The sequence below is a fragment of the Thunnus thynnus genome, chromosome 9, assembly GCF_963924715.1.
Source record: "Thunnus thynnus chromosome 9, fThuThy2.1, whole genome shotgun sequence".
Classification (NCBI taxonomy): domain Eukaryota; kingdom Metazoa; phylum Chordata; class Actinopteri; order Scombriformes; family Scombridae; genus Thunnus; species Thunnus thynnus.
Window position 1 is genome coordinate 8,488,730 of NC_089525.1, and position 20,719 is coordinate 8,509,448.

The 20,719-nt window shown below is 37.9% G+C and overlaps 1 protein-coding gene across 1 annotated transcript in view; it reads left to right on the top strand.

Moving 5' to 3' along the window:
• Window positions 1-2,678: 2,678 nt before the first annotated feature.
• The window catches only part of pigg (phosphatidylinositol glycan anchor biosynthesis class G (EMM blood group)), a 67,280-nt gene continuing 49,239 nt past the window's right edge, over window positions 2,679-20,719 (top strand). Inside the window, exons 1-5 of the mRNA XM_067598643.1 lie at window positions 2,679-3,106; window positions 3,206-3,411; window positions 10,119-10,328; window positions 11,178-11,366; window positions 16,657-16,795. Of these exons, the coding sequence (XP_067454744.1) occupies window positions 2,953-3,106; window positions 3,206-3,411; window positions 10,119-10,328; window positions 11,178-11,366; window positions 16,657-16,795 (898 nt within the window). The 5' untranslated portion in view covers window positions 2,679-2,952. The remainder of the gene's footprint in view (window positions 3,107-3,205; window positions 3,412-10,118; window positions 10,329-11,177; window positions 11,367-16,656; window positions 16,796-20,719) is intronic.

The following is a 20,719-nucleotide window of genomic DNA, read 5'->3' on the forward strand; positions in this document are numbered from 1 at the left end:
AGTATTTAGTTTGGTGTACATGCATAAACTGTCAGCTACACGTTTAGGATCATTTTTCACAGCAGATATTTTGACCCGTCACAGCAGGAAAAGCACAGATCTAACTATTAACACTGATGATTGCTCAGTCCCAGTAATCATTCCAGTGAGACATCATTAATGTAATTAATTACACCTGTGCTTTGCCTGCTTCATGTCAAACTGTCTGAGCTTTAACAAGACTTGTTTTTTCTATCAGGGGAATAAATAAGATTTTAGTCATTTGTACTGTTAGACTGAGATTGTTTTGAGCAGATAATTTCATAGTCAAACAGGTTTTGCTCTGACCAATGAAAGTCCTCATATTAATAACAATGCTGTGTCCTGTCCTGGGTGACTACTTACCTTTTTAAACTAAGTTATATTTGATGACAGGGGTTTCCATTGTTTGTTCTCCGTAAATATTAATAATGTTTTTCCATTGGTGAAACATAGTGTTTCCTCCTCTCAATCCCTGGCAATGTTTAGTATCAGCAAGTAGAAATTCAGGTTCTACAACTGGCTCTCATTGACCTAAATGCAAAAAAAGACACCAAACAAACAATAAGTAGATAATTGTGTATATGTCAGGGTCTCTCTTTGACAGTTGTTATCGTCGGGACTTGGAGGGTAGATGATAAACCTACTTTCAAATTACATGTCAAGGAGCTCTACACTGCATTATATACCAACTTTCTGAGATTCACAACAGGTTACCACTTGTAAAGGAGTTTAGGTAGGCTTTCTCTGTCTAAAGACTATATAAAACCCTTGTGGAGCCTGTAAAACATGTCTGTACAAATAACTGAATCAGCAAGTAAAAACATGCAGTGTAAAAACATAGTGGTTATTAGAGTCATCAGAGGTTATTGTAGGGTTTTCAACAAGCTCTAGCCCAGTCTTTTGCAACAAAGAAGTACCACAATGAAACATTAGAAACTTAAAGGCTCAATCCAAATATGTACAATAAAAGGTATCCCCAGTATTAAAACTGAAAACACGGGATTGGAACCTGCTGTCCCCGTCAAACTCATTGACTGGTCTCAATGTTAAATAATAAGTGTAAATTATTCAACTTTTCTGATGAAGAACATATCAACAATATTACAAAGACTGCATATTTCCACTTATGAAATATTGCCAAGATTCATCCCATTCTTTCTATGGCTGATGCTGAAACACTTGTTCATGCATTTGTCTCATCCAGGCTTGACTACTGTAATACACTTTTCTCTGGCTGCTTGCCAAAATCAACTATTAGCAAATTACAACTTGTACAAAATACTGTTGCTAGGATATTAACCAAGACTAGAAAATTGAATCATATTACCCCTGTTCTTATTTCATTACATTGGCTCCCTGCACACGTTAGATCTGACTTCAAGATTCTACTTTTAACTTATAGAATATTACATGGACTTGTACCATCCTACTTATCACCTCTAGTCACTCCTCATATACCTGTAAGGACTCTATGATCACAAAATGCAGATCTCCTGACTATTCCAAAAAATAAATAAAGCATCAGTAGGGTCTTCTCTTATCAAGCCCCTCTTCTTTGGAATTGTCCTATCCAAATTCGAGAGGTTAGCTGAGTTGACTCATTTAAAAGCAAACTCAAAATGCACATCAGCCTTCAACTTCACTTAGTCTGCCCTAAGTACTAAAACTACAGTTATCCAGCTTATACTATATGTACTGTATGTTACATATTTTTGTATATATATATGTGTGTGTTTTCATCTGTATCCAGGTATGAATGTTCAGGAGTCTTTTGAGCATATTGTGAATTGTTCTTTTTATATTTGTCTTTTTACTTCACATTTTTATCAAATATTCTGTTTATAATGTGTTTTATTTTGTAGTTTATACATTTTTATATATTTTGCTAATGTTGCCCATTACTGTTTTATTATATGTACAGCTCTTTGAGGCACACTTTGTGATATTGGGCTATGATAAAGTTTGACTTGAGTTGATGCTGCTGTAGGTTTACTCTGCAAAGGTTTATTCAGGTTGGGGGAGAGAACTTAGGGAACCCCTAAGTTGGGGCCCTGGGTACTTAGTTCCACTCTTCCCCTCACTTCAAGACCCCTGCACACAGAGTTAATCAGCTGTCTTTGGATTACCTGCTACTAGTAACGATTATTTTTTATTATCAAGTAAGCTTATTTTATCGATTAATAAATTAATCATTTTGTCTATGAAATGTGAGAAAACAGTAAAAACTAATTGCGACATCTTCAAATGTCTTGTTTAGTCTGATCAACAGTCCAGACTCCAAAGATGTTCTGTTTACTATCATGTATGACCCAGAAAAGCTTCATATCCTCACATATGAGAAGCTACAACCAGCAAATATTTTACATTTTTTGCTTTAAAAATGACTAAAATGATTATTTGATTGTCAAAATATTTGGCAATAAAGTCCATTGAATTGAATTGAGAAGGAGGAGATGCCATTTTGATGATTTTAACAACATAACTGTTTTGTTTTTTCCTGGAATAACCATATCAGACACATTATATTCATAGTAGAGTATTCCATATTTACGTTTTAAAACATGTCTGGAGGGGATCTTATAACACAACATTGTGGGGGGAAAACGCGTTTTGGTTATGTTTGATTCTACGTTATACCCGTAGTTCAGTGTTATTAATGCGGAAGCGGTTACATCGCTAACTAGTATTAGTGTTTTTATTCATAATTGCGGCTACGAATTCATATCATAAAGGCAGCAAATGAAACACTGTGACATGGGGCTTTGTAATGTGTTATCTGGCAGTGCTCCCATCTGAAATGGGATGTTTTGGCTTTCTATATTCTCCTGTATTTGGGTAAACTATGTAGGAAGCGTTGTGTCTGTCGCTAGCTACGGTAGCAAGTTATATTACTAAGTTATTCGCTCCTTAAAGTGTCCGTCAACCAGCAAAATGAAAGTACGCTCGTCTGTGTTTGCCTCGTTTATTTTAATATTTGAAGTTATTGGGATAAGCCTCTTCCTGCGGGGATTTTTCCCTGTTCCTGTCAAGTCTTCTCTGTCATCCCAGAGCAAGCTGTCCGACCTGCCAGCGGAGCCTCTGACAGGTGAGTTCACAGCATCACCCGGCTCTCACCTGCGTTTCTGTGCGAGTATCTGTTTACTGACATCTATTACAGCTCATTAAATACTTGCTTATGTTACAGGGGGCTCCCACAACTCCTCGCGCCTCCCCCAGCCCCTCTTTAAAAGAGTGGTGATCATGTTAGTGGATGCCCTGCGGGAGGACTTTGTGTTTGGACCCAATGGTCGCATGTATATGCCCTACACCAGACATCTGGTGGAAAGAAGCTCATCGCTGAGCTTTGTGGCAAAGGCAAGAGCTCCCACAGTCACCATGCCCCGGATCAAGGTGAGATGACCTGAGCTGTCAAGCCCGTCAAGCCTGTCCCACCATGTATCATGAGTCAGAATCAGGTTTATTGCCAAATAGGTTTGCACAAACAAGGAATTTGCCTTGGTGATGTTGTGGTGCATAAAAATATCATAAAATAGTCAAATATCCACCTGGTGTCAATAAAATAAAACTTAAACAGTCAACACAAACCTTCCTCATCCGTTTACCTCTTAAAAATATATTTTTTGAATATGTTCTTGAACTGATTTATGTTCGTACTTTGCTTTAGCTCCACATCCAGACCATTCCACAAATTCACCCCACAGATTGAAATACACACACTCTTCACAGTAGTTTAAACACAGAGTTTATTTAGATTAAACTTTCCTATATGCAGTGTGCAATTAATAAAAATAATAGTAAAATTTGTGTTAATGTAACACACCATGTTAGATCAAAGATCACAGATGTGCAGATATAAAATTATAGATTTTACATTAATATAATGTGTAATGTATCATCCGACTCATAGCATTAGTCCACCAGAAGTCCTTGTTTTGGGCTGGTGAGCTGGATAAACCCTTTCAGTGAGCCAACCACTTAAGATCCAAATAAACAACATTGTACCAGTTATTGTTTTTAGATTATAAAAGATGTGAATGACCAGTATTGTGTTCTAATAAGTATCTTTAAATATAATTTTAATGCCTAAAATACACTGATTAAATGTTACACACACATATGAATCAGCCCTGTAGATTATAATGGACACAATGCTATTTAACTTTGTAGGGGGAGTTTGCAGTTCTCTAAGGGAAGGTAAACTCATCGTCTCAAACTGTGAATGGTTAGGGTTTGGGGAACCTTGATATATATTTCATCCTTAATTGAACGATTAACTTTGAAACCTTGCTTTGGTCAGGGAGGAACCTCTATCAAACTGAAGGTTGAAGACATCGACTGCTGATGTGTTGTTTAATTCAAAGCACTCTCAGGGCTGAAACCACTGCTAGTGCTGTTCAGTGCCTGGCTGCAAGACAAATTTCACCTTTTGGGTAATAAAAATTCAAATTGAACTGATTTATTTAACTGGACTGGAATAAACTCTAGATTAACATGTGAACAAATCTAAATATACAGATTCATACTCAACTAAAAACCTAGATGGTATTATTACCCTAAAAAATGTGTTTTTCAGCAATTATTGGTATTTGGAACTACTGCTGAAACGATTGTTCAGTTAATTCTTTAGTCGATCAACAGAAAATTAATTGACAAAATTATCGATCAATCATTAAGTTAATTATAAAGCAAAAATGCTAAACATTCCCTGCTTTCAGCTTCTCAAAAGTGAAGATTTGCTGCTTTTCTCTGTTACTGCAAATTGAATATCTTTGAGTTTTACACTGTTAGTCAGACAAAACCAGCAATAGGTTTCCCACATTCCTCTCCTCTGTGTATGGGAAGCTTTGAAGGGTATTTTAAACTATTTTCTAAAATCAGAAAAATATATGACAGATACTATAAATCAATAATGTTAATATTAGTTAGTTGCAGCCATATGTCAAACAGAAGCATATTTATTGTGTTTCTTTTTTCATCATTCACACTTTTAGTGTATATTTTAGTAATTAATATGACACATATTGTCACATCTGTGTATTTCTTTGTTACATTTTGTTTTACAAAGATAGGAAAGCAATGTTTATGTCAAGCTTGATGTTGCTTTACACCTAAAAGAATGATCCCAGTCTCAGTGAGGCAAACAGCTTATTAATTAAACAATGGTATGGGATCAGTGCTCGGTATCGGCCAATACCCAAAGCCCAGGTATCAGTATCGAGACTGAAAAAGTCGGATCGGTCCATCCCTATATGAAATAGCTGCTAAGTTATCAGCTTGTCAGTGAAAATAGGGTGTCATGGCAGAATTAGGAGGGGGTGAAAACACGGTGAGTTGTCACATTTGGATGGTGTGACGTGCTTATGAGAGTATTTTGGGAGCAGAGCCAGCAGAGAACTGCAGTCATGTCATGTGCGCATTGCATGACAGTTGGTTGTGCTGAAACACAGAAAGTTTGTGGGCAGACCAGGAAAGAATCAGCACGCTGTTGTCAATGGTGTTGGAGAGATTTTGCAAAGTTAATGATCTTCCAGAACAAAGAGCAGCTCAGTCTTGGCCATGTGGGTGCTGTGCAGTGCTGAGGCAGTTGGAGGGCATCTAACTGAAGTTGTCAGGTAAAGCAGAATATGGAGTCTGAGTGTCAGAGAGCAGAACAAAAGCCAGCATTTATGCTTTAGCAGTGGTGGGAGGAACAGGGATGTGCTGACACTGTAAAGACGGAAGAAGACTAGAGCCAAAACTCAGCTCTGGAGAACCCAGCTGCTGAGGATAGACAGTGTGGACAGAATCCTGCTCAGTGATGTCTGATAAATGTGCTCAGACAGGTAGTGTAGGAGTGTAGCAGCTGTGAGACTGCAAACTCAGCAGTGCTCAGGTCAGCGAGGGCAGCAAAGAGCATGAGTTGGTTGATGGTGTCAAAGACGGTGGACAGGATGAGCGGTGAGGAAACTGTGTTGGTGTGAAGTGTATTGATTTTCTAAAATTAATGTGTTAATGATTTAAGCTATAAAATGTCAACAGTAACGACAAATTCCCATTATCAGACCACAACTACGGCTTCAGTTAATGATTATCTTCACTATCTTTTAATCTGTGGATTATTTTCTCAATTAATTGTTTGGTCTATAAAATATCAGAAAATATTGACAAATGCTAATATGATGATGTATTAAATTGTTTTTTTTTAATCCAACCAACTATCCAAAAGACAAAGATATTCTGTTTACCATCATATATGACAAAGAAAAGCATCAATCTTCACTTTTGATGGAGATGGAACAAACAAATGTTGAAAATTATTAAAATAATAAGTTCATCTTAAAATAGTCAAGTAATTTTAAGCCCACTGACAAATCAATTAATTGACAAATTGTTTCTGCACAATATACAACTAACATCTAATGATTGATTTACTGTTGATCAACTCATCAAGTTGATTTTCTACAAATAATTATTTTACAAAAAAACACTTTTTTCTAGCTTTTGCTCCTACAAAGTTTGAATACACTTTGGACAAAAGCATCCAAATGACTGTAATATAAAATGTGGTGCATAATGAGAATCACTGTGGATGTGTGTACATTAAAAGTCATAAGAAACAAACTTGTTGTAGCTGTAAATGGACGGAGGAAATCTTTCCTGAACAGAATGAACTGTCACGTCAGTGAAAAGTTGATGTTGGTTGTCATGAAACAGAGCACATCAGTGATCTGGAGGAGGGATGAGCTGAGAGGGATTGAGGTGGACTTGCAGGGAGACAGATGTTCCGTTATAATCCGAGGGTTTAGAGAAGGATGCAGTGAGTGGAGAGAAAAGGCTTCAAGGCATCTTGGGGGGAGAAAAAAAAAAAAACAGCCCTGGATGTGAAAGATTTGCTGATGGGAGCAGAGAAGGCAGGAGTGTGCAGAATGAAATTGATAAGAGAAGAGAATCAAAATTAAATCTTATAATTTAGAGGCACAGGAGCAGAGAGTTTATGTTGCAGCGGACGGGAACAGTATAGTATAAGGACAAAAAGGAGGAGAGGAGAAATTGAAAATGACACTTCCTCAACTGTCCAGAAATGTATATGTTGGATTTACAGAGCTGATGGGAACATACAAGTACATCTGTAAGCCCTTCAAAAAGGACAGTTAATCACATTTTAGAGGGCCGAGCACTTCCAGTAGATTCAGCCCTGATGTCGTGACCACACTGCTTTCTATTTTTCCTCATCTGTTGACAAACCTCAAAATAAAATATTGGATGAGTGGTAATTATTTTTTGAAGTACTGTAGAGAATTATTTTTTGAGAGACTGCACATGAGAGCTCACTGTAATGAAATCCCAAGACATCCTCTCAGTTTTTGGCACACTGTCACACTGCAGCTGGTGCATCACAAAAACAAGCATACAGTACCATCGTGGCTTTGAGACGACGCGTTGTTTCACCTGAGGTAACCATACATAAGTTATTAAGTTCTTGTGTGAAGTTGTTGTGACATTGTGTTATCCACAGAGCTTTAACAATATCAGAGGTATTGAGGTTAAAGTGTTTTATCACATCATTGGGATTTGGTGATACGCCAGTAGGTGGCAGTACACACCAGTTGCCATTTACTGCCCACTATCACTGCATTGCACCCAATTAACTGGTATGACACAGCCAACTAACCTAAATCATAATCTCTCAGTGGCACGGCCATTCATTTACACACACATTAGACCCAACACTCCTTCCACTGAATCTAATAAAGTTACAAGTATGCAGCACAGCTGGATATCTTATTAGATACATGCATGCTGGTAGTCAGGTTTTAGTATCGCACCTGTGTGTATTATTTTTCATTATTGTGGGCCAAGCAGCAAACAGTTGTTATACCAGAAATGCTACCCCAGAGTCTCCCCCCTCTAAAGTTAATGGCTACAATTTAGCTGGTCTTTCTAAACACGTCAGGATGAGAAAAGTAGTTGATTTTCCTCCCCAGTCCTGTATTCACATGTGGGCAGTTGAGCCTCACTGTCGGACTGGCGCAGCAGTCAGGAGACATTACTGAGGTGCTGGACTCGGACAATGAATTCAGTTCATCATAGCAGCAGCAGCAACACACTGTGGGTGTCTGAAAGACGAGTATCTACCCAGGTCATGTGACGTAAACCACGTGCATAATTGGTCCACTGTTTTACCTCCATAGGTATTATCTGGTAATGAAGCCGGAGCAGATTTAAAAGTCTTTTTTTTTTAATTCAATAGTCATCCAAAATAAGTACTGAAAAGGAAGCCGGAGAAGCTTTTGCCAGGCTCCAATTCACAGCCTCTTCCGTCTGGGTTTTGGCACCTTTACAAGTTTTCATCACTGAGCCAGAGAGTGTCTGTGTACCCCACTGATATTGTATTTGACATTTAAGCAGTGGCACATTGCGAGCCTAGACACATACTGTGGGCCAGTAATTAGTATGTTGATGAGTCACTGATTCATTCGGGCAGCATCTCAATAGTTTTTTTTTTTTGTTTTTTTTTTGGGCATCTGGAGAGATTTTAAGATTTTCCTTTTTTTTGTGAACTTTTTTCTCAGAGAGCTGATGTTTTCCTTTTATAGTAATTTTTATCATCACCTTTTTATCTTTCAGTTTATTTTAGTCCGTATATTTAAAATTTTCTCTCATTTCCCTTTGAACCAGTTGATTTCATTAGTCAGATTTTCTCTATTAATAGACTGGAGACCTCAGTGAGACTGATCTGGCAGAAAGAGACGACTGCTTTTGATGCAGAACCATCCATCTCATCCTGAAAACAGGCATCTGCAGCGGCAGGAGCAAAACAATTGCAAGGAAGGAAGTGGTAAATAATTGAGCTCAGGAACAAAGCTCACAAGATGGAGCTCAAAATTTCAACTTCACATTCTAGTTGGAGCATTTTTTTTTTTTAAATATTTCAGTACCTGCAAATCAATTGACAAAACTGAAACGCTTCAGACTTTATTCTGTCGGAGAGTATTTTTATTAGATTGTCATTGTTAACTGGGAGACACAAATATCAAAGCGGCAGAAGAGAGCTTTGTTCCCGTGTATCAAGTTGATAAAAACATAATGGGTCTAGGTATATTGAAGATGTGATAGCGAATAATGAAATGTTTGTGCCTTGTGACAGTTCTTGAAGCTTTTCTACCTTCTTTGTGGGTGTATGGCATCTTAAGTTTATTGCTGTTTTTCTCTTGTGTCTGTGGAAGTAGCCAGAGAGTCACTATAGAACAGCTCAAGTGCTGCTCACACAGTCACCACGCACAGACTGCCACAAAGTGCTTTACAAACACAAAGAACACTTAATATATAAAAACCAATAAGATGAACAAAATACCCGAATGTGAACTGAAAAACAGGATTCTTTGAGGACAGGTATATCAACAGTAACATAAATATTACAGTGTTTTAACAAGTGGTTTAAAAGATGACTTTGAATTTGCCAGCTCAGCTCCCTGGGCAGGTTTCTCCAACACCTGGACCCTCAGACCAGAAAGGCTGGTCACTTTTGATGTTAGCTTGGATTTCTGAACGTCCCAAAGGATCTCAGGCTGTGCTCCAGGCAGCTCATAGTGGGTTTAAATAACAGTGTTTCCTGCCAGCATCTGCAATCTCATGTCTCCTTCAGTGCATGAAGACAAGGCCTTTGTACTTCCCCCTCGACGATGCACCAGACTCTCTCCTGACTGCCAAAATAGGCTGTGTTTTCCTTGTCAGTCAAATGGAGGCCAGTGTTGTTTTTATTTCGGATTCCATGATGAAATCAGTAGAAACTATACTTCATAAATATCATCTATCTACCTGATTTAGCTCTCGGTTTTCATTTGTAGCAGGAAGAATGATTTAGGGACGTGGGAATTAGTTCGGTTTCCGATGCAAGATCAGTGAAGCGCCTCATCTGATGAAAAAGCCATTGATGAATTTTCTATCTTTTTGTTTTTCCACAATACATGATACATAAAAACAGTTTCTTTTAGAAGCTGCACTGTAGGACAAGTCTTAATTAGCTGGATTAATATGATGAAACTGTAAGGTTGTATAACACCATTAAAAGACAATTATTGTTCAAAGGACAATGACAGAAACATATCCCTCCCCAGGCTCTTACCACTGGCAGTATCCCAGGCTTCATTGATGTGGTAATGAACCTAAATTCTCCTGCACTGCTGGAAGACAACCTCATTTGGCAGGCCAAAACAGCTGGGAAGAAGATAGTCTTCTACGGAGATGATACCTGGGTTCGCCTATTCCCCAAACATTTCATGGAGTACGATGGTACAACCTCCTTCTTCGTATCTGACTACACTGAGGTATGTATGAGTCTAAAAGCCTGAAATTAAGTATAAAAGATATGAGATATGTATTTTCTGCTAATGTCAATAAAGGATTAAAGCATTCAGGTTCCTCAAGTTTGTGTAGACTGCTGTTGTTATGCATTAAAGTGTAGTAAACTAACCAAACACGTACAGCAAATACAAGATTCAAGATCCTTTTATTGTCATTCAGAAAAAACATCAGTGATACAAAGCAGAACGAAATTACAAACATGGTACCGTTAAAAAAACAGATAAAAAACAGTATATATAAAAAAGAGAGCTCTATAAATAAATATATATATATATATAAACTGAATAAATCATTTCTGGACATTGTACAGGTATGAAGTGTTGAAAAGAAAGGAAAATACTTAACATAATGTAGTAATTATTAATATAGGAGTGGTTATATGTCTCTACTCTGTGTAATATGCTATACATGTATGTCTGGAAATGATTCAGTTGCTGCATTATCTACAAGGCCATCTGCAATTTAAGAAATGAAGGCGGCTGATTAACCAGGAAGGCACAGAACTGAGATCACAGAAAAAATGCTCATCAATTAGCTCTGTATGCCGTAGCTACAAATACACTGTGGGACACTTTGCAATCTGTTCCTCTGTACACTAGACTATTGCTGGTACTGATCTCAAAGCTGTTTACCTGAAATGTGAGATGAAGGTAAATATCTGCCAAATATATTTGCTTGATGATAATCAGTCAATCAGTCGACTCAGCTTTGGTTAAAGTTTATTTCACATCAGTCCTAATCTGAACTGATTGCCAGTTGAAATCCTGTACATCACTTAAATGTGTAACTCGAATGCATCCTGTCTCATCCAGGTTGACAACAACGTGACCCGTCACTTGGACAGCACCCTTAAGAGAGATGACTGGGACATTCTGATCCTCCACTACCTGGGCCTCGACCACATCGGTCATATCAGTGGACCCCACAGTTCACTCATCCAGCCCAAACTACTGGAGATGGACGACATCCTGAAGAAGATCCACAGTGCCCTTATTCCAAAGGTAATTTCTTAATCTGTTCGTACACATGATGTTGCTTAAAAAACTCACATCATCTGCATATTTATTTATTATAGAATTTCATAATTTATTTTCTTAGATTTTTTTTTATGGTGTGAAATCTTTTGCGAAAGTTTATCTTGCAAAAGTGGCAAGGAAAGAGTTTTCTTGTAGTGACAAACCCACAGATTATCACCCAACTCTGCTTTTCTCCTCAGCCATGTGAAGCATTTTAGTGTCTTTCAGCTCATTGTTTTGGTTTTACACACTGCAACATAACTGTTTTGTTTCATTTTCAGTGTCCTCACTATTCTCACTAACCTCGTTATCAGCAGTTGCAGACAGTTTTTTTTTTTGAAAAAGAGCAAAAAAGCTCTTAATAATCCCACTGTACACTACCTTCCCAGCATCAAGCAGCAGACAGACAAAGTTGGCAACTAGCTGTTATTATCATGGAGCATTTAGCAGCTAAAGAGCCAGATATTTCCCTGCAGAGTTGGTGAAGATCAAAAGAGAGCTTGAAGGACAGTAAATATTGGACTTAGAGTCGTCAAGTAGCCAGAAACACGAGTCTAAATGAATGTTAATGTTATTCTGTGTCTGCTGGATGTGTAAATAGGCAACTGTTTGCTAACATGTTATGTTAGCCACATCGACAGCTTAATCTCTTATTTGATTGACAGAAAAATCATGGCAACTATTTTGATAACTGAATAATCGTACTGAGTCATATTTCAAGCAAAATGCCAAACGTTTTTTTTAGTCCCAGCTTCTTAATTGTGAGTGTTTATTGCTTTCTTTGTCTTACACTATTTCCTGACATTTAATTGACCAAATGATGAAAATTAATGAGGAAGTAAATGAGCACATGAACTAATAATGTGAAATTGTCAATTAGTAGTTGCAGCGCTACATATCAACATTATATGGCTGTAATATCTGAAATATGTGAGATGTTCAGATTCTTGAGTCCCCAAGTCACCAAAAAACAGTAAATGCAGCTTTAACATCACATTAATATGTTTTATTGATTAACATAATATTTACAAAATACAACAGGCAGATATTCTCAAAAGTTGGTGTCTACTCAAAATAATTCCTGAATTGTCTCCAATGGAAATACATGAAATTCAAATGAAACACATACAGCTCTCACAGTATTTGGAGATACTGTCTTGGCTTCTGATTTTCAATTCAGGTTAATTGGACTGATTTGCTCTCAGTGGCTGGGCAGCTGCGTGATTTAATTGTTGCTTGTCAACATCTGTTTCTCCTTATTGAAATTCATTAAGCCCAGCATTACACTTTGGATTTTGAATAGCTGTATTTAAACATCTTTTTTTTTCATTTTTAAGGGTCTTAAATGTTACTATAATAGTTGTAAATGTCATTATATACCATAGTAACAAAATGAATGAAATAGGCCATGTCCCTTATGAAGTAATGATCAATGGTTAATATAGTAATGTGATGTTATCTGGGAATTATTTAGCATTAGCAGGTTTTTGGGCGGTCATTTAATTACACAGATAAACTGTTAGTTTCCAGCAGTTATTATGTTATCTGTTGCAGCAGCCCCAGAGATTTAATAAACTGTTAAGCTTTTCTGTTATCTTTAATTTTGTCTGTGATCAGTGTGCAGGTCTCGTGGCCTTGTTTTCTCTCTGCTCTCTGACAGCTGTGCATGCATATTGTCTTTGCGCCGTGTGTGTGTTGTTAATGGGCAATGTCTCGCTGTTATTCAGCTGTATAGCTCGCATTTAGATTGTCAAGTCATGTCTACACGAGCCTACAATCCCCTTCCTCCTCGTCCCTCTGCATCTCTGAAATGGCCGAGAGAGAACAGAAGCCACGTGCGCGTATCCTTGTAAACTTGACACGCTCTTTGCAAAAGATAGAGTAAAGGGCATTTCTGGAAATGTTGATGCAACATTTCACCACATCCCCAAACTTGTTAATCCTGTCTTGTTACATCCCGTCTCTCCAGGCTCATGGCGACATCTGTGTGTTGTGGGCAGTGGCGGCGTCAGTGAGTTCTTTGAATGAAATGTGTTTGAAAGTCTCACTTCAGTCACATTAATGAAAGCTTCGGCTGTTCTTTTCGACGTCAGCGGTGCGACCTAAATATAGACACAGCCTGGAGAGGTCCCGCAGGATATCTTAGAAGCTTCCACAAAAACAACCGTGTTTTCTCTGATCAGCACGTTCTCTTAACATGTCGGGGTGTAATCTCATCATTTCAGGGGTGTTTGACTGCTCGCGTAAGCTGGCTGTTGTTCGCCGCTGCATCTCGAAGTACTAAAAGGAATGACGGCTCCTTCTGAAGCACGGCAGAGGAGAAAAGCAGGGTAGCATCCAAATGACAGCCTTCAAAGTTCTCTTTGTAATGTGATGCGAGTAGCTTATTTCAGCAAGCTGATATTAGGGGCAGAGACATGCTCTACCTGCGGAACGGACAGACGCAACACTCTCCATTAAAACATGATTGGAAAGCAGGACCTCTTGGTCATTAAGACCTCTGTCAGACCTTTATGTTAATGCAGAGTGCATGGCCTCAATCTTCTCTTCTGGATATTTCAGATTTGAAGGTTGGGCCACTGCTTTCACTGTTTGAAGTGCAAAACTTCTTAAACTTGACCTGCAGAGCAAACGTATAATCTAAGCCGTTTATTTCATAAAAGAGTGAAATGGAATGGAGATTCATTGTTGCATATGTTTGTATTGTTATATCTCTATTTCAATTTTCATTTTTCCTTCTTTCATATATTATTCTGTTCTAACAGAAGAGCTGAAAGTACTTATGTTGTTATGTTACCTTAATGTTCCCTACCTTTGTTGTCTTGACGTGCCCCCACTGCCAAGAAAGTTTATTTCTCAGAATCGAAGGAGAAATAATTAAAACTGTTGGCTTTAACATTAACCTATCGTATTGTTGAGTTATCAGGGACACTTTCATGTTTTTGTGTTGAGAAATGTTAAAGATATCATTAAAAGAAAACGTTAACACGGTGACAGTGAGGAAAATTCTTCCCGACAGGTCCTCTGGTCAGCCAATCACAAAGCTTCAAATTCTGGATTTCAAATTCAATTTATCCCTGCGATGCTCTAAAATCTACATTTTTGTTTTTGTTCATATCATCAAACAGTTACATAAAATAACACAAATACCATAACAACTCAGATAACTACACAACACAAAGACAATGATTCAATCAATATGCAAATACGTGGTTTCAGCAATAGCAGCATTCATAGCAACCACCATAGCAACGATAGAAGGCCTGAAAATATCTTCATAATAATATCTTCATCATATACATTCGCTGAACAAAGATTATGAAAGTTAAATGCACATTTCTCGCTAGAATTGTTATCAAAATGCATTTTAATGCTGAAACTATCTTAAAATATTGTATTTTCCACTGAGAATGAAAGGAATGTCAGCCATTTTTTAAGGCTGATTTCTCTTTGGCAAGCTTTGGAAGATGCGCTCCATTGAATGGGCTTGTTTTGCAACCTCTACAACCTGGGTTAGAGGATTGTACCACTGTAAAATTTTTATGCAGTTTCTTTCCATTGAATGGAGGATTCATACTAAGTCAGGTGGAATCAGGTTGATGGGCAGCTTATGGTTATTCTAACTTTAAAGATTAACATTAACACACCAATTTGTAATCCTATTTGGCTGTTTATTTTCCTCCTTAACACAAATATGTGGATTATTTTTTTCTCAAATTAAAATGTGTATAGTTATTGTTGAGTTTAGAGTTAATTAGTTGAACTTTCCACATTCCACTGTGAAAAGACCAGAGACAACACGGGAAATAAGTCCAGGACTTTATTGTTCTATCCCCGACAAAGTCTGATATGTTGTATTTTATAATATGTCAGAGTGTTGTCAATAAACCTAAATCCCCTGGCAACTGCAGAAGTACTGTACCCCGAGGTGAGAGACTCTGATTTATAGAATAGCGGTTGCAGAGTAAAAATACTCCATTTAGCTGTTTTTTTTTTGTTTTTTTTTTCTGGCTTGCTCATGGAGAACATGAACTACCATCTGATTCAACATGGTACCTTGTGTATTCATTTGAAAAAAAAAAAAAAAAAGGCTTCTTATGAAGTGTGGAAAAAAAATCTGTCAGAAGAGGCTCGCTCAGTGCTTTCATCCTGACGAACATGAGTAAACTCTGACTCATCCTAAACAGAAAAGAGCCTCACTCAGTGTGGGGCTCATTGGTTTTTAGTACTGGTCTCGAGGTGTTTTCTGGGTCCCTTGTGTCCAGTGCCATTTATAACAAGCATCCAAGAGGTAAAATCTGGGACAGAGGGTAGTCTTTTGCTCCTTCTGTGCCGAGTGAGTGACAAATATAATGGGTCAGCTGAGCACAATGACACAGTTTTGAAAAGAAGTCTGATGCATTACTGTAGCTCCAGCTGAAAAATAAACATTTACGCTGACAGTGGCCTTTTCCACATGTCTGTTTGGATAAAGTCATCTTAAATGAAACATTTTATCTGACTTCTCAAACACAAAGACAGAATTTATCTCAGCAGTTCAGCAATCATCGCCTTTTCTGTCTTTCAGGCTTTCTATTAATCTGATTGAGTACAATTTTCAATCTTAAATAATAAATGAATGAATGACTTAGTCTTTGGTCTTTGATTTTTTTTTTTTTCGCTTTACGTACAACTCTGAAACTGAAGAGTCTTTTGAGAGTATTATAATGTGCGGTATGATTTGGCTTTTGTTTTGTTAACATCTGTATTCGTGTATTTAGATCAGCACACTGCCATTACTCAAAAGGCATCCCTGTCGAATTTACCATCAGTGGCAGGTTCTCGTGAGTCTAGTTGAAAGGGAATCACTTAGAGAAGAGACCGAGCTTGATCAAAGTCTGTCAACAAACGATTCATCCTGTGTTTGTTTGCTGCCTTTACACTACTTTTTTTCAAGTCTAGGAGTGAAACTATGCCAGGAAGTGTTTGTCATGACTTCCTTTTCAAAAGTAATAATTCAATACCTTCCTTTTCTGCATCTATTAAAATGTCTTCTGCATAATAACATCAAAAATATCTGGTGAAGGAATCTATTACCCGCAGCAGCTGTCACTTTATGCTATTAGTCTGTTTCTCCAAACTGGATTTGTTTGTGTTTTTTCTTCATTATGGTTGCTGACACGGGGAGCATTTGGTGCAAGGCTTGAATTATTCACAGCTCAGAGCTTTGAGGTTCGCCCTCTTGGATCAGCACATACAGTGGGAGTCCATTAACCTTGGTGTTTGCATCTCTCAGGAGGCAGAGGGATCCTTGCCCTACCTGCTGGTGCTGTGTGGAGACCACGGCATGTCAGAGACCGGCAGCCACGGAGGCTCCTCAGAGCCAGAAGTCAATACACCCCTGGTGCTCATAAGCCCGGCCTTTAAGAGGAAAGGTAAACTGATTACTTTGTCGTTGCTGTTGTTTAAGGAGGCTTAGGGCCTTCACAACTGCACTCTGTTCACATATGGACCAACAAACAAGTGTGTAGTCATGTTGTATTTTTATTAAACCTTCCGGTTACCCACCCTGCTACAGAGGATGTGGTTTGTTCATGACTAAAAATTATGAATCAGACAAACTAAACTTGTAAATAGACATTTTCTTCCATGCTCATACATGTATATATTAGTTTCAGTGTGACGAACAGTTTCATCTTCAAAGAGTGCAAATAGAAACTCCTGAGCAGAACTTTATATTGCAGTGATGAATGTGGTGGAGTGCGAAAGTGTGATCGTGATAATTGCTTCTTTCTCAGCCAAGTCTATTTTTGAGATCTTTTCTTGCATAGATTTTTTATTTATAGACCATTCATGTTAATTAATCATTTACAGTTCAGTTGAGTTGTTGCTACAGAATTCATGGTTTTGCTAGCACTCTGTGCCTCCTGTGGTTACAACAGCTTGGATGACTTGCCTACCAGTTGGACTTTATCCTCTTAACTTCTAAAGTTTGAGAGATCACAGAAGAGGGAGGAGATACATGCAAAATTTTGTGTTCTCCTCAATGAAATATGCACTTAATGCAATCCAATACAACAGCTCTGCCATAAATTCTACATTTACGAAGCTCATACATTTTCAGTCTTTGCTGACATTTTCAGAAAGGTGATAATTCCACTTTATGTTTATTATTGAGGTCATAGTGGGTGGTGGTTGTGGTGTACTGGAGTGCATTATATTGAATGGTGTTCCTAATATTTTGTCTCACTCCATTAACATACATGAGGAGGGCAAAATATTAGGAACACTAGGCCATTATTAAAGCCCCTGAAAATCATGTTTCAACTCTTACATTTGTCTGGAATAAATATCAATGACAAAATAAGCAGCTAATGTGCTTCATCAGGATTATGTAGTCATGGTTTGATCAGGTTTGATTGAACAGCGGCCTGCAATCCCCACAGATATTGCTACGTCCTGATTGGTGCATGGCAGTACATGACATCACCTTTTCCAACTGAGCCCCGCCCAATTCAATGCAGTGACAAAAGCACGGAGAAAAAGAGAAAAACAGAATATTTGAATGTGAATCAACCAAAACTAACTTCTAATTTGTGTGTTTATGTTGGATGACTCATGTTAAGAAGCCAGTTGAAAGAGTGTGTATGAAAGGTCTTTAAGTCCAACACAAGGTTTGGTTTTGTCCGTATACAACACCAATACATGAGAAAAACTTCATCCTTACACCACACTTTCAGAATCCAATTCTGAGTGTAATCAGTGGCCTCATCTGCATAACTGGTTATTTTTAACATAGTGAGAATGGCGGGTCATTAGAAAGCTCCACTGCCTGTTGTTTTCATTAGAACGTGCTGCAGTGCTGAGGTGAATTGGATCAGAGTTCATTACTGGCTCACTACCTGAGCTTTACTCTTTAATCTGAATGCATCATTGGGAGAGCGATGCATTCAAAGCCCTCTTACTGCAAATTGGCACAACATTTTGTCGACATTGCTGAGAGGACCCTGAGAGGAAATGCCACTTTAATTAGGCAGTGAAGACATAAGAAGCAATACAGTGGTTGTTTTCCTCACTATATATCCTTTTTCCTTTTCTTGGTTTATTTAAGAGCTCATGATATAAGGCGCTGCAGTTAAAACAAAGGAAAGCCAATAACAGAGAATAGATAAGGTGATAACTTCCCAGCCTCAGAAACCACTGCAACAGTGGTGCAACCATATCAGTGACTGATGCAAGAATGTTTTTGATACATTGATGGACACAATTTCGGCCTCCTGACGTGAGAGAGTTATTAATGAAGTGAGGTAAAGCACCTTGTATACATTTCATTCATGTGCCAGCATCAATTTAAAGCTCATCCTAACAAACACCGGGGGTAACTGTGCTATTTTCTGTTGAGAACATGTTAGCAGATTTCTGTTGTGCCAGCTTCTCTCCAGCGTAATCTCCAAGCTGAAAATACGTGACTCTGTACAGTCATTATAGGAGTTTAAAAATGGCTGTGAAAGCGATCAGTCTTGTTTATGGTTCAGAGATAACATTAGGGAGCTAGATACTGTAATGCGCAGCCCTCTCATCTATGAATCAGCATTCAGCGTGTGTAACCTTTTAACTGAGTTATGACACATCTGTTCTCCCAGAATGTGAGTCGCTCTGTTCTGTGTAAGCCAAACGATACAAAGTAGATTTAGTTGTTCTAAACAGGTTTGGATGGATATAACAGTGTAGGCATGTGGTCAGTGGTTTAGCAAGCAAGACACTTCTTGGCTTGTAGGGAACAACATCATAAAATAATAATGTGTGATTTTACACACAGTTAATATGGGATTCATGTTTGATAAAACTCACAGATTGTCTCCAGGGTGGTGTGAAAATATTCCACTTTAAAAAGAAGGCTCCATCAACTTTACTTATTAGTGTAATTGCTGCAACAAAAATCACAACGTAAACATTTTTAGACATTTATTGCTGAGTAACAGATTTAAACAAGCTTGATATACTTTGTAGATTTATGGTATTATCCTGAATAGCTATGGGCTTAATACATAAAGCTTCTTGTCTTGTTGCAAATCCGTCTCCTTTTAATATAAAATGGATAATTCCCCGGCTTATTTCATTGTGTCCAATTACCAAATTAGCTCATAGCTCAGGGGTTTGTCCCAGCCTTTAGTCTGCAGCTGTCTCACTTCCCCACACATGTATTGATCTGTAACAGATAAAAGACACATTTCAACTCATTTTTGGATATATTATACACTAGTATAGTTCATTATTGCAACCTGAAAAATTCACTCACAGACAGGCAATTTGGGAAATGACTCCCACACTGTGTTTGTGTTTGTGAACGCTCTCTACGGGAAGCCAAGCGTTAACATAAAAAATGTCTGCTCACTTTTGACAAGAGGCAAGCTTTGAAAAATGAAAACCACATTTCTTATGATAATGATTTCATTCATTTTTTGTGTTAGTTTTGGTTGTTTTGCATGTTGTGACAGCCCTCCCCACAGTCATACCCACAGGCATTAATACAAGAGTAATTATGAGGGTTATTTGTGATGCTTTTTGCTGAGATTCAGGCTTTGTATGTTAGAATTCAGAATAAATATTGCACGGATTCTAATCAACAAACAAGATGTCAATAAAGCCACTTTGCCCTAGTAAGAGTCAAATGTAGAGAGAGGCTGTAGACTCTGTTAAAACGTTGTGACGATCCTCCACACGCTCTTGTAATGTTCCTGTGACCGCAGTTTGACTGTCCCAAGGGAAAAGAGAAAGAGGGGAGCAATGAGATGCTGTAGCTGCTGTGATTAGAGTGCTATGCCCCAGTAAAATACACTCGACATAATCACTGACTTCCAAATGGCAGAAAGACGTGGGATTTTTCACTGTTGTCAGGTTTATGACTCTAGGAGGAAGATGTCCTTTTCCAAATTTGTCTTGATGAGTGTGGCGAAATTCTTTGAGACAACCTCTTATTGTGTGAGAGGAGATATCTTCCACAACAGATAGTATGAGAATTGATCTATTTCCTTGTGTCCATCATGTAAATCGTTTTGTCTGTGAATTACTTTAGAGTTTGAAGTAATAAAATGTGACTTTTTTTGCTACCTGCTATCACTGATTGATGTGACACAATCGTGATTCAGCATTTGGCCAGATCTTGAAAGCTTTTTCATTTTCTGTGTCTTGACACTGCTGGATTTTTTTTTATTTTTATTTATTTCTTTTTTTTATAAGGGAAAAATCATGGTGCATTTTAACTTTGCAGTATTTTGAAGCAAACAGAAGAACCTGATAGTCGATACATTGAGGATAAACTGATTCCTTTATAGTAATAAACAGAAAATATGTACACA